Raw genomic sequence first — 14,445 nt, forward strand, 5'->3', positions numbered from 1 at the left:
ACTGGGTCTGTTGCTTTCTAAAAATCAAAGCAATTCCTCAACCCTCCTCCTTTGTTGAGTGGTTTCTAAATCCCTTTCAACTTGCAAAGGATGAAATAACTGTAATTGTATTCCACATCACACCTATGTGTAAGTACTTATTTTTTGACCTCAGACAATCAGGGACTATCTTCCCTGCTAACATCGATTCTCTCATTCCTGCTGGTTTTCACTAATGACAGACCAGTAAGTTCCCTGTCGGCGATTTTTCTCACTTAGTACACTACATTCAGTAAACAATTATCACACTCCTATTGTGTTATAGGTATTATAGTGGTAGGGACTAGGGTTGTAAATATAGAATATAACATTTAATGTCCTTTGCCTTTTCCAGTTATTTCAGGAAAATATCTTTCTTCTGTTTGTTATAAAAATGAACTGATATTCTTAATTGTATATAGCGCTGGTGCACTATTAAGTGACTGGTAAGGAAGAGCAAAACCATGTTGTTTTGTGTTGCTTTGCAAACAGCTTTATTGAAATATAATTTACATACCAAAAAGTTCACCCATTTCAGGTGTACAATCTAATGATTTTTGGTAAATTTATTTACACAGCTGTCACCAAAATCCAGTTTTATTTTTTTATAGATTTTATTTGTTTATTTGAGAGAGAGCAAACGAGCATGAGAGAGAGCACAAGACGGGGAAAGGGAGAAGCAGGCTCCCCTTCAAACAGGGAGCCCGATGTGGGACTTGATGCCAGGATGCTGGGATCACTGCCTGAGCTAAAGGCAGACACTTAACCAACTGAGCCACCCAGTTGCCCTAAGATTTTATTTTTAAGTAATATCTGCACCAAAGGTGGGGCTCAAACTTACAACCCTGAGATCAAGAGTCGCATGCTCTGGCTGACTGAGCCAGCCAGGCACATCAGCTAAAATCCAGTTTTAGAACATTTCTGTTACCTCAAAGAGATCCCTCATGCAGTGAATCCCTGTTCCCGGCCCCAACCCTAGGCAACTAGTTATCTACTTTCTCTTTTCTGAACATTTCATGTACATGGAATCAAATAATATGTGGTCTTCGTTTTTTTTTTAATCAAGCAAGATCTGCACCCAACATGGGACTTGAACTCACGACCCTGAGATCAAGAGTTGCATGCTCTACCAACTGAGCCAGTCAGGATCCCCCAATATGTGGTCATTTGGAACTCACTTTCTCTATTTAGCATAATGTCTTCAAGGTTTATCTATTTTGCAGCACATATTGGTACTTTCTTTCTTTGGGGGGAAACTTTTTTTGACCAAACTTACTTTTATCTTGCAGAGAAGATCAAGAAAGTCTTTCTCCTCCACCCCACCTCCCTAATTACATTTATTGCCTCTCCCATTTTTCCCCTCAGTGCATCCTAGTTTGACTATATCTTTTTTTTTTAAGATTTTTATTCATTTGACAGAGAGAGAGAGTACAAGCAGGGAGAGCAGCAGGCAGAGGGAGAGGGAGAAGCAGGTTCTCTGCTGAGCCAGGAGCCGGATGTGGGACTCAATCCCAAGACCCTGGGATCATGACCTGAGCCGAAGGCAGCCACTTAACAAACTGAGCCACCCAGGCATCCCTGACTATATCTTTAAGTAAGAGAATTGCTCTGTTCCTCAAAGAACCTTGGTCATTTGAAAGTAATCTAAAGTTGTTCTTTAAATTCCCATAGTCCTATGTATCTTTTATTTTCTAGAGTACATACTGTTGAAATCAAGTTATATGTATAAAAGTTCTATGTATCTTTTATCCTCTATAGCACATAGTATCAGAAAGAAAAACCACAGACCCCAAAATGGATTCACTAAGGTTAGGAGCTTGAGATCAGTAAAACCAAGACTTAATACTTAATTCAGTTCCGCCAGGAATAGCCATTCAACACGCATTTTCCTGGTCAGCACTAGGAAATTTACCCATAGACCCCTCTGTTCCCCTTTAGAGGGTGACCTTGCCTAAAACAGTGCTTTCTTTACTAATAATTGGGGGGGGGGGTGTTTAAAATTTACTTATAATCTCTACACCCAATGTGGGGCTTGAACTCACAACACCGAGATCGAGTCACGTGCTCCACCAACTGAGCCAGGCAGGTGCCCCTACTTCATTTCTTTTTATTGCTGAATAATATTCCACTGTATGGATATACCTTATTTTATCTCCTTATAATTGAGGGGAATTTGGATTGTTTCTACCTTTTAGCTATTATGAATAGTGCTGTTATGAACCTTTGTGTACAAGGTTTTTTTTTAAGGTTTTATTTATCTGACAGAGAGAGAGAACACACAAGCAGGGGGAGAGGCAGGCAGAGGGAGAGGGAGGAGCAGACTCCCCACAGGGAGCCTGATGTGGGGCTTGATTCCAAGACCCTGGGATCATGACCTGAGCCAAAAGCAGTTGCTTAACCAACTGAGCCACCCAGGTGCCCCTGTGTACAAGGTTTTGTGTGGACATGTTTTCAGTTTTCTTGGGTATATACTGGAGTGCTGGAAATTGCTGGGTCATGTGGTAAATTTATACAAAACCACGTTTTGAGTCAAGAATAGCATCTTTAGTATTTATAGTATGTGAAGTCCCCTTCCCCATTATTTTTATTTTTTTAAGAATTATTTTAAAAAGTATTTTATTTATTTATTTGACACGGAGAGCGAGCACAAGTAAGGGGAGTGGGAGAGGGAGAAGCTGACTCCCAGCTGAGCCAGGAGCCTGACATGAGGCTCGATCCCAGGACCCTGGGATTATGACCTGAGTTGAAGTCAGATGCTTAACCGACTAAGCCTCCCAGGTGCACCGTGCCCCTTCCCCATTCTATAAGACTCTATCTACCTCTTGCTGGATCTGCTTTTCCTTAAGCACAAGCAACTAAGAAGCAGTGTAAAGTACATTTAGGGCGCCTGGGTGGCCCAGTCAGTTAGGTGTCTACCTTCGGCTCAGGTCATGATCCCAAGAGCCTGCTTCTCCCTCTCCCTCTGCTGCTTCCCTACTTGTGCTCTCTGGCTCTGTCTGTCAAATAAATAAATAAATAAAATCTTTAAAAAAAATAAAGTGCATTTAAAAACATATTCTATTTTGCTTTTTTGTTTGAAATACTAGTATAGCAATAGTATTCTCCTAACTTTTCATTACCAAAGTACAGCATCTCAGCTACTGTGCAGGTTCTGGCAGATGTTTGTCACCTAGCCTGGAAATGTAACTACTGTTAACATTTCAAGGGATATCCATGCAATGAAGTATCAAGGAGCCATAAAAATGAATGAGGAAGCATGCTACAAAGTGGTACACTGTGACTTCCAGGCTAAATTATTAAGTGAAAAAGAGCAAGGTGAAAAGGTATATATAGTGTGTTACCTTTTGTGTAATGAAAAAGAAGTAATATGTATACTTACTGGCTTATTTTTGCAAAAAAGAAACATAGGAAGTACAAATATCAAGTCATTATATTGTATACCTGAAACTAATAGAATGTTACATGTCAGTTACAACTCAATAAAAAAATAAACACAGGAAGGATAAGCCAGAAATTAATGAACGGTTACTTATAGGGAGTGGCTTGGTATTGGGGTAGAGGACGTAGGCACAGGAGTAAGACTTCTCTGGAAATAGCTTTTTACATACTTTTTACTTTTAACCATGTAAAAATTTACATATTAAAAAAATTAAAATGTATTAAAAAAGGATAATAAAAGCAAATCATAAAGTTGACTAGAAACAGAATTCCACAGGGGCACCTGGGTGGCTCAGTGGGTTAAAGCCTCTGCCTTCAGCTCAGGTCATGATCCCAGGGTCTTGGGATCGAGCCCCATATTGGGCTCTCTTGCTCAGCAGGGAGCCTGCTTCCCTTTCTCTCTCTCTCTGCCTGCCTCACTGCCTACCTGTGATCTCTGTCAAATAAATAAATAAAATATTAAAAAAAAAAAAACAGAACTCCACAGAGGAAAAAAATGATTCAAGTAATTTCTACACACAGTACATTATATATCCTTAATAGGATATAGTCTAAGGACAAAAAACTGCAAAGAACTTCTGAACTTTACTTAGGTTTATTGTTGGTAGTGGTATCCACCTTGCAATTCTGGAAAGAGTCAACATATGGATGTCGGGAACCAGAATTTTAAGAGAAGCAAGATAGAAATACGAAATGGGGTAAAGTGAGGGAGAACCCTGTGGTGTTGGACTTGAATTGGAGGTATTAGTATAAAACTAATTTTTTAAAAATTTCTGTTTTTTAAATGTAAGCTCTACACCCAATGTGGGGCTTGAACTCACAGCCCCAAGACCAAGAGTTGCATGCTCTACCAACTCAGCCAGCCAGGTGCACATTAAACTCTTTTTTTTTTTTTTTTAGCTCTCTCCACTGGAAGGGCCTATAAGCAATGATGCCCCAGTTTCTAAATACCATTCCCCACTAAAAGATATCAGGGCTCCTTGGAGAAATGGCTTATATCAGGTCTCGGACAGGGAATGTACAGAGTAAGCCTAGAACATCTTGTGCCAAAAAGCAAGGAAGTACTTCAAGACTAATAACACAGGAGCCAGAGTGAAGTGGGTCCCACTGGACAAATTTGGAACAGTTTGAGCATCAAAAAGGATAATGATGGTGCTAGATTATGACACATTAAAATAAAACGGGAGAGGGGAGTTAAGACCAAGTTCTTTACTGAATAAATGCACTTAGTAAGTGTAAAAGGAATTTAAGAGTAAGTCACCCTTCTGCACTCTCCCAATATAACTGATTGAGGCAAGAATCATTAAAGGATGCTAAAACCATTGGGCGAATATTCACACAATCTCAACCCCATTTACTAATTACAAAAGGAAAAATGTGCCTTTGGGATGGAGGGATCTGGTGCTCAAATACAGCATCACCAAGAGTGACAACCTGACATTTGTGCCTTCTGATGCCTGGTAAAATATTTAACGTAAATCAATTTGAAGAAACAATCAGACGAATTCAGAATATGGAATATTTTTCAAGACAATTTGCCAGGATTCTTTAAAAAAAAATGTATCATGCAACACAAAGAAAAAGCTGGTGTTTCTGGATTAAGACTGAAGGGAGATTACTAAGTGCAGTGCAAAAACCTTCAGCGGATCCTGGACTGAAGTGTAAAATGCTCCAACTAGGACAACTGGGGAAATTTAAATACGAAATATGAACTGTATGTTAAATGATGATTCAATGTTAATTTTTGAAGATGCAGTAACGATTTTGTGGTTATGTAGAAAACGTCCATTTTTAGGGCTGGAGAATCACATTTGGTTCTGAACCATTTGGTTCTGAACCTTTCAAATGGCTCAGAAATTAAAGCAAAAATAAAACCTGTAAAAATATCAACAATTGTGAACCTAGCTGAAGGGTCGGCTGTTCCTTTTACTCATCTTTTTCACGCTTCCCGAAAGAAACCGAGGGGGAGGGGACTCCATTTCCCTGGGGAAATGTCAATTCAAAACAACTTGGATAGGTACTTCTGGCACAGTGCGATTTATAGCCACCCTCTCATTCAGAAGCAGAAGCAAAGCTGCTTCTAATCTTTACTTCCGCGTGCCACGGCATGGTGACCCGCGGTAACCAGGACGTAGGCTACGTGACCCAGGCAGCTCCTTCTGATTGGAGGAACAGCCGTGACACCTATCCAATGCACTGGGAATGCTCTTGCTCAGATTGGCAGAAGGGGGCGGGATCAAACATTTTCTTTGACCAACCGCCTTCCACATACCCAACCTCCTGATCCCTTACGGTCGAATCAAATGCCGTTAGTAAAGTAGTTCGCCATTTTCGTAGGACGGCCGGTCTTTCCGGTTACGTCCCCCTCACCCCCTCACTCCCCTTCCGGTAAGGCCTGGTGGGGTCAAGGAGCCCTGTAAGTCACTTCTGGGCGACTAATGTTTTTATTTCCGGTCCATGGGACCAGGCTGGGATTTGCTGCTACCCGCAGCCTCCGGTGACACCACAACCGCCATCATGTCAGACACGGACAGCGATGAAGATTCTGCTGGAGGCGGCCCATTTTCTTTAACCGGTTTCCTTTTCGGCAACATCAATGGAGCCGGACAGCTGGAGGGGGAAAGCGTCTTGGATGATGTGAGGGGGCGGGCGTGGGTATAGGGTTGGTGGTGGTCGGGCTGAGTGAGGAAAGTAGAGGGTGCTTAGAATAGAGCCCCTGTGAGAGGGCGCGGTTAACGTAAGAGGAGAGGAAATGAGAAGCGGATGCTTCCTAGTGGAGCGTGCAGATCGTAGACTGGAGGCTCCGTTCTGGTTGGGGGTGGGAAGAAAGAACTGTAGGTAAGCCCTCGTAGGTCAGGGGCGCCGATGTGGGTAGCTTTGGGGTTAATGGTCGTTCTCACAAGGCAGCCGGAAAATAGCGTAACTTAGTGACATTACATTTAAGCCGTTGCTATGAGGACTTGGGAGATTCTTGAAACTGCCTGTCTGACATAGTTGACTTGAGGTGGCTCTAGAGCAAGAGGACCTGTGACAAATGTGTGGTTCAGGCCTCAGTTCTTCCAACAGCGAAAGTTCAGACTATCTGACCCCTTCAGACCAGACCCCTTCTGGTCCAGTGCACTTCTTGGGTAGTTTTCCCTGACATTCATGAAATTGTTTTCTGTGTCCAAATGAACCTTACCTGCTTTCATTTAGATTCATTGTAACAAAGAGAAAATCCTGATCAATATTTCTCCTCCGCATCACACACACATACACAAAAGCCAGCAAAAAAAAAAAAAAAAAAAAAAAAGTTCTTGTCATCCCTTCTGGAATCCCAGTGGCTTCAGTTGCCTTAGCCTTTATTCAGAGAACTACTGTTCCATTTGTTCAGTCTTGATGATGGTTCTTTGATCTTTTCTTATTAAAGTATGGTGATGAAATTGGACTTAATATGTTGATAAAGATCTGATCAACGTGGAGTTTAGTGGAAGAGTTACTTTACAGTTCTGGAATGTGATGCTCCTTTTAGCACACTGCAGAGTTATACTTAATATGGATTTATAGCTTTGTGCTGGACCAGGGAAATAAGCCTTGTGGTGTGGGAAGCTTAGGTTTAGTTGTTATCTTCGACTCTGGTGCTGTCCCTTTTTCAGGAGTGTAAGAAGCACTTGGCAGGCTTGGGGGCTTTGGGTCTGGGCAGCCTGATCACTGAACTCACCGCAAATGAAGAATTGACTGGGACTGATGGTGCCCTGGTAAATGATGAAGGTGAAGTGTGGGTCATGGGGAGTAAGGAGGGAGGAGGCTAGCCACCTACTGTGTATTCATTTTTCAATGGGAATTATCTAAGGGAGTGAGAGTTATTTGGCCTTTGTTGAGATATACCTGCCCTCCCCTTTATCTATAGGATGGATCAGGAGTACAGAAGATGCTGTCGACTATTCAGACATCAATGAGGTAGCAGAAGATGAAAGTCGAAGATATCAGCAGACAATGGGGAGCTTGCAGCCGCTTTGCCACTCAGGTGATTCTTTAGTGTCATCAGTAGAGCATTCCAGTCATTTTCTTGAGGTGTAGTCCATTTTGTTTCTGTGTATGCTTTCTGCCATTGTTCCTGCTCTCCATCCTTTCCTTCTCTCTCTTTTTGTCAGCTCAGTCCCCTGCAGCTCCTCTTTTTTGTGTGTGTTCTGGGTCATTGTTACACTCGGGTGTTTATTCCTCTTACTGGTTATTCCCAAATTCTTGGTGAATGCCAAGTAAAGATAATGTTTTCCTTATCTGGTATTTGAAGACCTACAGGGTTCATGGCACTGTTTTAGAAATTATTTGAACTCAGTCTTTGCTCTTAAGGACTTGGTAGTTCAAGGAGGATTAAGTATCTGCAATGTCCTATATAAACAAGCACACATATTTACTGGCTTAATGTTTGTTAATCACTCACCACCTGTATGCTGACAGAATGCACTTAGTGCTTGCTCCCAGTATAGGTGTCTTTCCCTGGTGTAAGGTGCTACATATAGAATCAGAATCAGAGCTGGAAGGGGTCTTAGTGATTGTCTATTATTAACTTCATCATAGGAAAAGAAAACTTGGACTTTAATAAAATGTGGGACTTTTTAAAAAGTTATATAAGTTAGGTAGTGGCAGACCTTGACTAATTCAGTAATTCAGGATATTAGACATTTGTTGAGCTATAAATTGTGATAGTATGGTACAAAGATAATCCATTTTCTGATCTTGAGGAGCTTAGTTTTGTGGTCTGGAACCTAGAGCAACTGATCAAAGTTCCTTTTTTCTGACTTGTAATTTTTTTACAACTTTTTTTTTTAAGATTTTATTTATTTATTTGACAGACAGAGATCACAAGTAGGCAGAGAGGCAGACAGAGAAAGGAGGAAGCAGGCTCCCTGCTGAACAGAGAGCCTGATGCGGGGCTCGATCCCAGGACCCTGGGATCATGACCTGAGCCGAAGGCAGAGGCTTTAACCCACTGAGCCACCCAGGTGCCCCAATTTTTTTACAACTTTTAATTGAGGTATAGTTGACATATATATAATTCATTGTTTCCACTGCCTTACCCTATCTCTCACTGCTTGACACTTTTGTATGAGGTTGCCCATTGTTTGTTCATTGTCCACCTCTTTGAATTAGATTTCAGCACCAGTTAATGGATTTGAGTGCTTATTATAGAGGGAGAATTAACTGTGCCACATAACACAGGAGGTAACCCAGAAAAAATAGAAGATACAGGTCTCCCTTTCCGGGATATTATTATCATTTGGGGAAGATGGGATAAACAACACGAAGCATAATTACAATAAAAAGACAAGCCAGCTATAAGCTCATATTTCTGTATAGAGTATTGTATTTCATTTCAACAGGTTGACAGAATATCTGAGACAAATATTGTAACTATTATTTTTGAGCTCCCCTGACTTAGGCTAAGGGGGAAGTGATAGCTCTGATTTCCAGAGAGTTTTGGAATTTTCAGGTTTCGGTTTGTTGTCTTGGATAGGAATGTTAGGGAAGAGGACGAGTGGGGGTGTTCTCTTTGGGTTTTATGAGCTGACCTCCTAGAAAAAGAGGATGCTGCATTTGGTAGTCTTAGTACTCTGGGATGCTCATTTCCAAGTTCTCTTATTCAGTGAGGGTGCCTTTACCTGTGTCCTAACTTCCTCCTCCTCTGGCATTCGCCCCTTCAGGTGGCTTGATTTACTAGGATCTTCTTTGGAGTAATTATAAGTGGGTGGAGGTCATTAGAGAAGATGTCATGGAGGTGAATTTTGAGCAAAAGTTTGAAAGAGTTTCCTGGAGAGGAAGTAGCAGGGCATTTTGATTTGAAAACATGGCTTCTCTAAAGGTTTAGAGATAGAAATAAGTGAATAGTGCAGGGGGAATTGGCCAGCAGGTTTTCTTGAAAGGAGTGGAAAACATACCAGGGGTAGAGCAATTTGATAACACGTGTATGTATGCCTTACTTGGGATTTGATGTCATAAAGGATTGTAAACCAAACATTGTTGAGTAAAGGGCAGGGTGGTATAATGAAAAGAAAATGGATGTTGGAGTCAGAATAATAGGTTCAAGCCGCAGCTCCATATTTAGTTTGATCCTGGGGAAGTTGCTTAGTCTTTGAAGCTTGGATTTATAATAATGCCTCAGTTTTCTTATCTGCAATAAAGGTGATAATACCTCATTAGTGGGTCTTATGTGGGAATTTAAGTTCAATATCATGGGGTGTGAAGGCACCTACATAGTACAGGGTCATGGTAGATGCTCTGTAAGTGTTAGTTGCCTTTCCTTCCTAAATGAAAATGAGAAGTGATACTTGTTGCTTTAGGGTTTTGATTAGAAAAGGGGTAAAGGGTCAGACTAATTTAGAAACCGTTCTTGCAGGCTAGATACAAAGTCATCAAGGTCTCGGGTAGGGTGACAGTTGAGGAAAATGCTAAGCAGAATTAAACTTGAGAAGGACTGGGTAAGTAAGGAAGTGCATTGAAATGAGTATAGGCTTTGTTCAGCCAGCCTTGAATTCTGACTTTGTCATTTAAAACAGTGTGACCCTGAGTAAGTCATTTCACTGTCTCAGAATAATTCCTACTTTGCTGACGTTCTCGGGAGCATTATAGATAAAACCTCTCCCACTTCCCCTGCTTGCATTCCCTCTCTTGCTGTGTCTCTCTCTGTCAAATAAATAAATAAAACCTTAAAGAGAAAAAAAATATTTTTAGTTTATTTGTTTGAGAGAGACAGGGACAGAGCATGAGCAGGGGAAGGAGGCAGAAGGAAAGGGGGAAGTAGGGGCGCCTGGGTGGCTCAGTGGGTTAAGCCTCTGCCTTCAGCTCATGTCCTGATCTCAGGGTCCTGGGATCGAGCCCCGCATTGGGCTCTCTGCTTAGCGGGGAGCCTGCTTCCCCCTCTCTCTCTGCCTGCCTCTCTGCCTACTTGTGATCTCTCTTGATCTCTCTCTCTCTCTCTCTGTGTCAAATAAATAAATAAATAAAAATTTAAAAAAAAAAAAAGGAAAGGGGGAAGCAGACTTCCCGCTGAGCAGGGAGCCTGATGTGGGGCTCAATCCCAGGACCCGGAGATGATGACCTGAGCCGAAGGCAGACACTTAACCAACTGAGCCACCCAGGCACCCTGAGTGGAAAGGTTCTTTAGGCAGCAGAACATGTGGTGTGATTGTAGAGGGATAAGTCAGGGCAAGACCTTCAGATTTGGGGTTAATCCTGAATAAGGGTGATTCTTGAGTTAGGGAATGGAGCTTGTGTAGAGGAATAAAAGCAGAGTGTTCACCATCAGGTGTTGAGTGATGCCAGAGGTAAAAGGTCAGTGGAAAGAATAACAGACTGTAGAAGGTGGATCAAAAAATGTGTCGAAGATTTGGGAAGTGGGAAGAGAGAAAGTCCAGTCTTAAAGGAAGCTGATAGAGAAGGAAGAATGTTAAATTCAGTTATGAGATTGAGCAGGATGAAAATAAAAAATCAAATGGGATTTGATCAGGAGAAGGAACAAAGTTTTTAAACAGTTCTTGGGCGCTCCCTATATTTCTGTATGAGATATACATCGTATTCTAGTATTTGGTGATACTGTGTCATCATCTCTTTCTGAAGGTAGAAACTGCACCTCCTGCGTGTTAAGAACACCACTTTCACGGGGTGCTTTAAATCTGTGTAACAAAGGAACTCAGGGCTGTTGTATACATTCTGGATATTCAGAATCATCTTCCCGCTTTCATTAGATTATGATGAAGATGACTATGATGCTGACTGTGAAGACATTGACTGCAAGTTGATGCCACCTCCACCTCCACCTCCAGGACCAATGAAGAAGGATAAGGACGAGGATGCTCTTACCAGTGGTAAGTAGAGACTATCTTCTTTTGTCCAAGGAACAAGTTCCATTCATAGATCTAGGCTTTTGGCATACCCATAGGGAGCTAATACAATTAAGCTGCTAGGAAAGGATATAGTTTCTAGAAGTGATTCATACAGTTTTCAGATTTTAACGTCAAAGGGAAGTTTTACTTTTTAAAATATTTGGCAACAGTATTTTAACAGGTACTTGAGGGAAAGTAGTTGAGCTTAGTGGTTCTCAGATCTGGCTGCCCATCACAATCATCCCAAGCCTGTTAAAAAATACAGATTTCTGACTCTCACCCAGAGAGTCTGATTCTGAAGAGCTGGGTCAGAGCCCAGGAATTTCAGAGTGTTCTCCAAGTAATTGCTGATGCAACTGATCTGCATACTGGTATTTGGAAACTCCCTGTCTAGATGACTCTCTTTAAAATAAATGATTGAATGGGAAAGGCATCCTAGAATGTGCATAAATCAGAGAGAGCCAACTACCAGATTCAGAGATTTCCAAGGCAAGGGCTTTAGGGATCCTCTCCACCTTCCCTGCGTTGGCCGCACTAGAAACTCTGTCCTAGGCTAGGAGATTGCGGAATAGTAGTGTTTTTGATGTCCTGTATTTTGAGAATTATGTTGACCAGAATTCCTCCTATTAGAGTTTTAGCCATTTCTGCATTAGTCTGTAGGCTAAATAACATCTGATAACTTCATGTCCTAGACAATTTCATTATCATCCTGTGGGCTTAAAAAAAATTCTTCAGTTTATGGGTCCCTGAACGAGATGATAAGGCCTGCTTGGTAAAAAAGTGTCATATAATTTTGCTGTTGATCACATTCCTTTAATACAGGTATAGAAAGTAGTAAATGTAGTAATAGTGTTTGTTTTCTCTCATCACAACCCTAGGGTACCGGGTACAAGGTGAGTTGGGGACGGTGGGAGAAAATGAGTTGAAATGAGTTTTCTGGGTTGCATACTAGTGATCTGGGTGCTTGGAACTATATCCCCTGCCACTGAGCCATGCATATAGCCTAGAGTGGGTACTGGCTGAATCGGAGGAAGTATGCTCACAGTTACATGCCAAAGGGGTTTCTCTTCCTTGTTGCAGTGTCTGAGGATGGAGAAGGCATCATCTTGCCCTCCATCATTGCCCCTTCCTCTTTGGCCTCAGAGAAAGTGGACTTCAGTAGTTCCTCTGACTCAGAATCTGAGATGGGACCTCAAGAAGCAACACAGGCAGAATCTGAAGATGGGAAGCTGACCCTACCTTTGGCTGGGATTATGCAGCACGATGCCACCAAGCTGTTGCCGAGTGTCACAGAACTGTTCCCGGAATTTCGGCCTGGGAAGGTACTTTCCATGGAGAATGCCCATATTGCAAACCACTGACCTCTCCTAAATTCTGAGTTCTGTTGCTAAGATGTTGAATATAGAAAGGATAAGATGTAAAAGTTTTCTTATTCAGTGACATTGTTTTAGGTCTTTTTGAAAAAGCTGTATGCATTGATGACAGTACATGTGATTTACATAGTTCTCATCAGAAATTGTCCTTGTTGTCTAAAAAGAACTAGTTCAAATTATTAAGGGATGCTTCTTTACTTTCTTGTTAGATGTTATAACTCTAAGTTGAGCACTCTTTGGTCCCTCCCCCACAGCCGAGTGGATCTCTCAGGGGAGTTTGTAGACCCAGATGCTGCTCTTTTCCTGTCTGATATTGAGTCTTTGAGCCTCTGTGTTGTAGGTATTACGCTTCCTACGTCTTTTTGGACCAGGGAAGAACGTCCCATCTGTTTGGCGGAGTGCTCGGAGAAAAAGGAAAAAGAAGCACCGTGAGCTGATCCAGGAAGAGCAGATCCAGGAGGTGGAGTGCTCGGTAGAGTCAGAAGTCAGCCAGAAGTCTTTGTGGAACTATGACTACGCTCCACCACCACCTCCAGAGCAATGTCTCTCTGATGATGAAGTAGGCAAAATAGAGACCTGGGCTTGAGACCTACAGGAGGAACAAATGAGTTCTCCCTAGCTTATGTCTAAATGGGAAATGTACTTTTAGCAGGCAGAGCCCTGTGCTGATTATGAACAAGAAATCGTGAGTTCAGTCTTAGTGGCCATCCCTTCCCTGTTGTAGTAGAGAAGTACTGTGGGCCAGCAGTGGGTGCTACACGTGCTGGTGAATAGGAGTTTGAATGCTTTAGGCAGAGTGTGCCATGATCTAGCCCCATTGTTCCCATTCTAACTCCAGTCCTGTTGAAGAATCATCCTTGTAGTTCCTCTAACTTCCTGACTGTGGACTCCCTGTAGCCCTAGGACATCTGGGATTAGGAAATCCTCCTCTCCTCCTGCTTTATTCTGTTACAGATTACGATGATGGCTCCTGTTGAGTCCAAGTTTTCCCAGTCAACTGGAGATACGGATAAAGTGGCCGATACCAAACCGAGAGTAGCCGAGTGGCGTTATGGGCCTGCTCGGCTGTGGTATGATATGCTGGGTGTCCCTGAAGATGGCAGTGGGTTTGATTATGGCTTCAAACTGAGAAAAATGGACCTCGAACCCGTGATGAAATGTAGAATGTTGGAGGTAAGCGACACTGGTATGTAAGAAAGGAATCTGTACCCAGGGCCCTTTCCATTTTACTTAACTTTGCTTTTCTGGGTGGGGAGATATCAGGTAGGGTGTCTTTGGTAGGTTATGGAGGTTCTAAGCCTTGGGCTTGTTACGGTGTGTCACCCTGGCAGCTAGGCCCCGTCACAAGGATTCTGTCTGGGCAGTGAGTGCTGCGCTAGCCCAGGAGTGTGCGGAGGCAGGTCTCCATTATCAGGTACTTCTTTCAAGTCAGGGACCATGTTTGATGTGTCTGATGAGGGATCTGGAGTCAGAACTTTGACCAGTGACCATTCAGGGATTTGTTCTTCCGTCTTCGTTTCTGTAGGATTTCAGGAAACTTGAGGAAAATAGCACTGACCTTCTGGCTGATGAAAACTTCCTGATGGTGACACAGCTGCACTGGGAGGATGATATCATCTGGGATGGAGAGGATGTCAAACACAAAGGAACAAAACCTCAGCGTGCAAGCCTGGCAGGCTGGCTTCCTTCTAGCATGACTAGGAATGCCATGGCCTACAACGTTCAGCAAGGTGTGTTTTTGTGCCAGCCATGTC

At 42.4% G+C, this 14,445-nt stretch overlaps 1 protein-coding gene across 4 annotated transcripts in view; it reads left to right on the plus strand.

The window, feature by feature from the left end:
* Positions 1-5,847: 5,847 nt before the first annotated feature.
* The window catches only part of TAF1 (TATA-box binding protein associated factor 1), a 75,732-nt gene continuing 67,134 nt past the window's right edge, over positions 5,848-14,445 (plus strand). For 3 of the 4 annotated variants that reach the window (XM_080831194.1, XM_080831195.1, XM_080831197.1), the window contains exons 1-8: positions 5,848-6,093; positions 7,092-7,206; positions 7,346-7,462; positions 11,181-11,300; positions 12,399-12,640; positions 13,032-13,250; positions 13,646-13,864; positions 14,217-14,421. In XM_080831194.1, coding sequence (XP_080687320.1) covers positions 5,914-6,093; positions 7,092-7,206; positions 7,346-7,462; positions 11,181-11,300; positions 12,399-12,640; positions 13,032-13,250; positions 13,646-13,864; positions 14,217-14,421 — 1,417 coding nt within the window. In that variant the 5' untranslated portion in view covers positions 5,848-5,913. The remainder of the gene's footprint in view (positions 6,094-7,091; positions 7,207-7,345; positions 7,463-11,180; positions 11,301-12,398; positions 12,641-13,031; positions 13,251-13,645; positions 13,865-14,216; positions 14,422-14,445) is intronic. The other variant, XM_080831196.1, reaches the window with a different exon arrangement.

This window comes from Martes martes, assembly GCF_963455335.1.
Source record: "Martes martes genome assembly, chromosome: X".
Lineage (NCBI taxonomy): Eukaryota > Metazoa > Chordata > Mammalia > Carnivora > Mustelidae > Martes > Martes martes.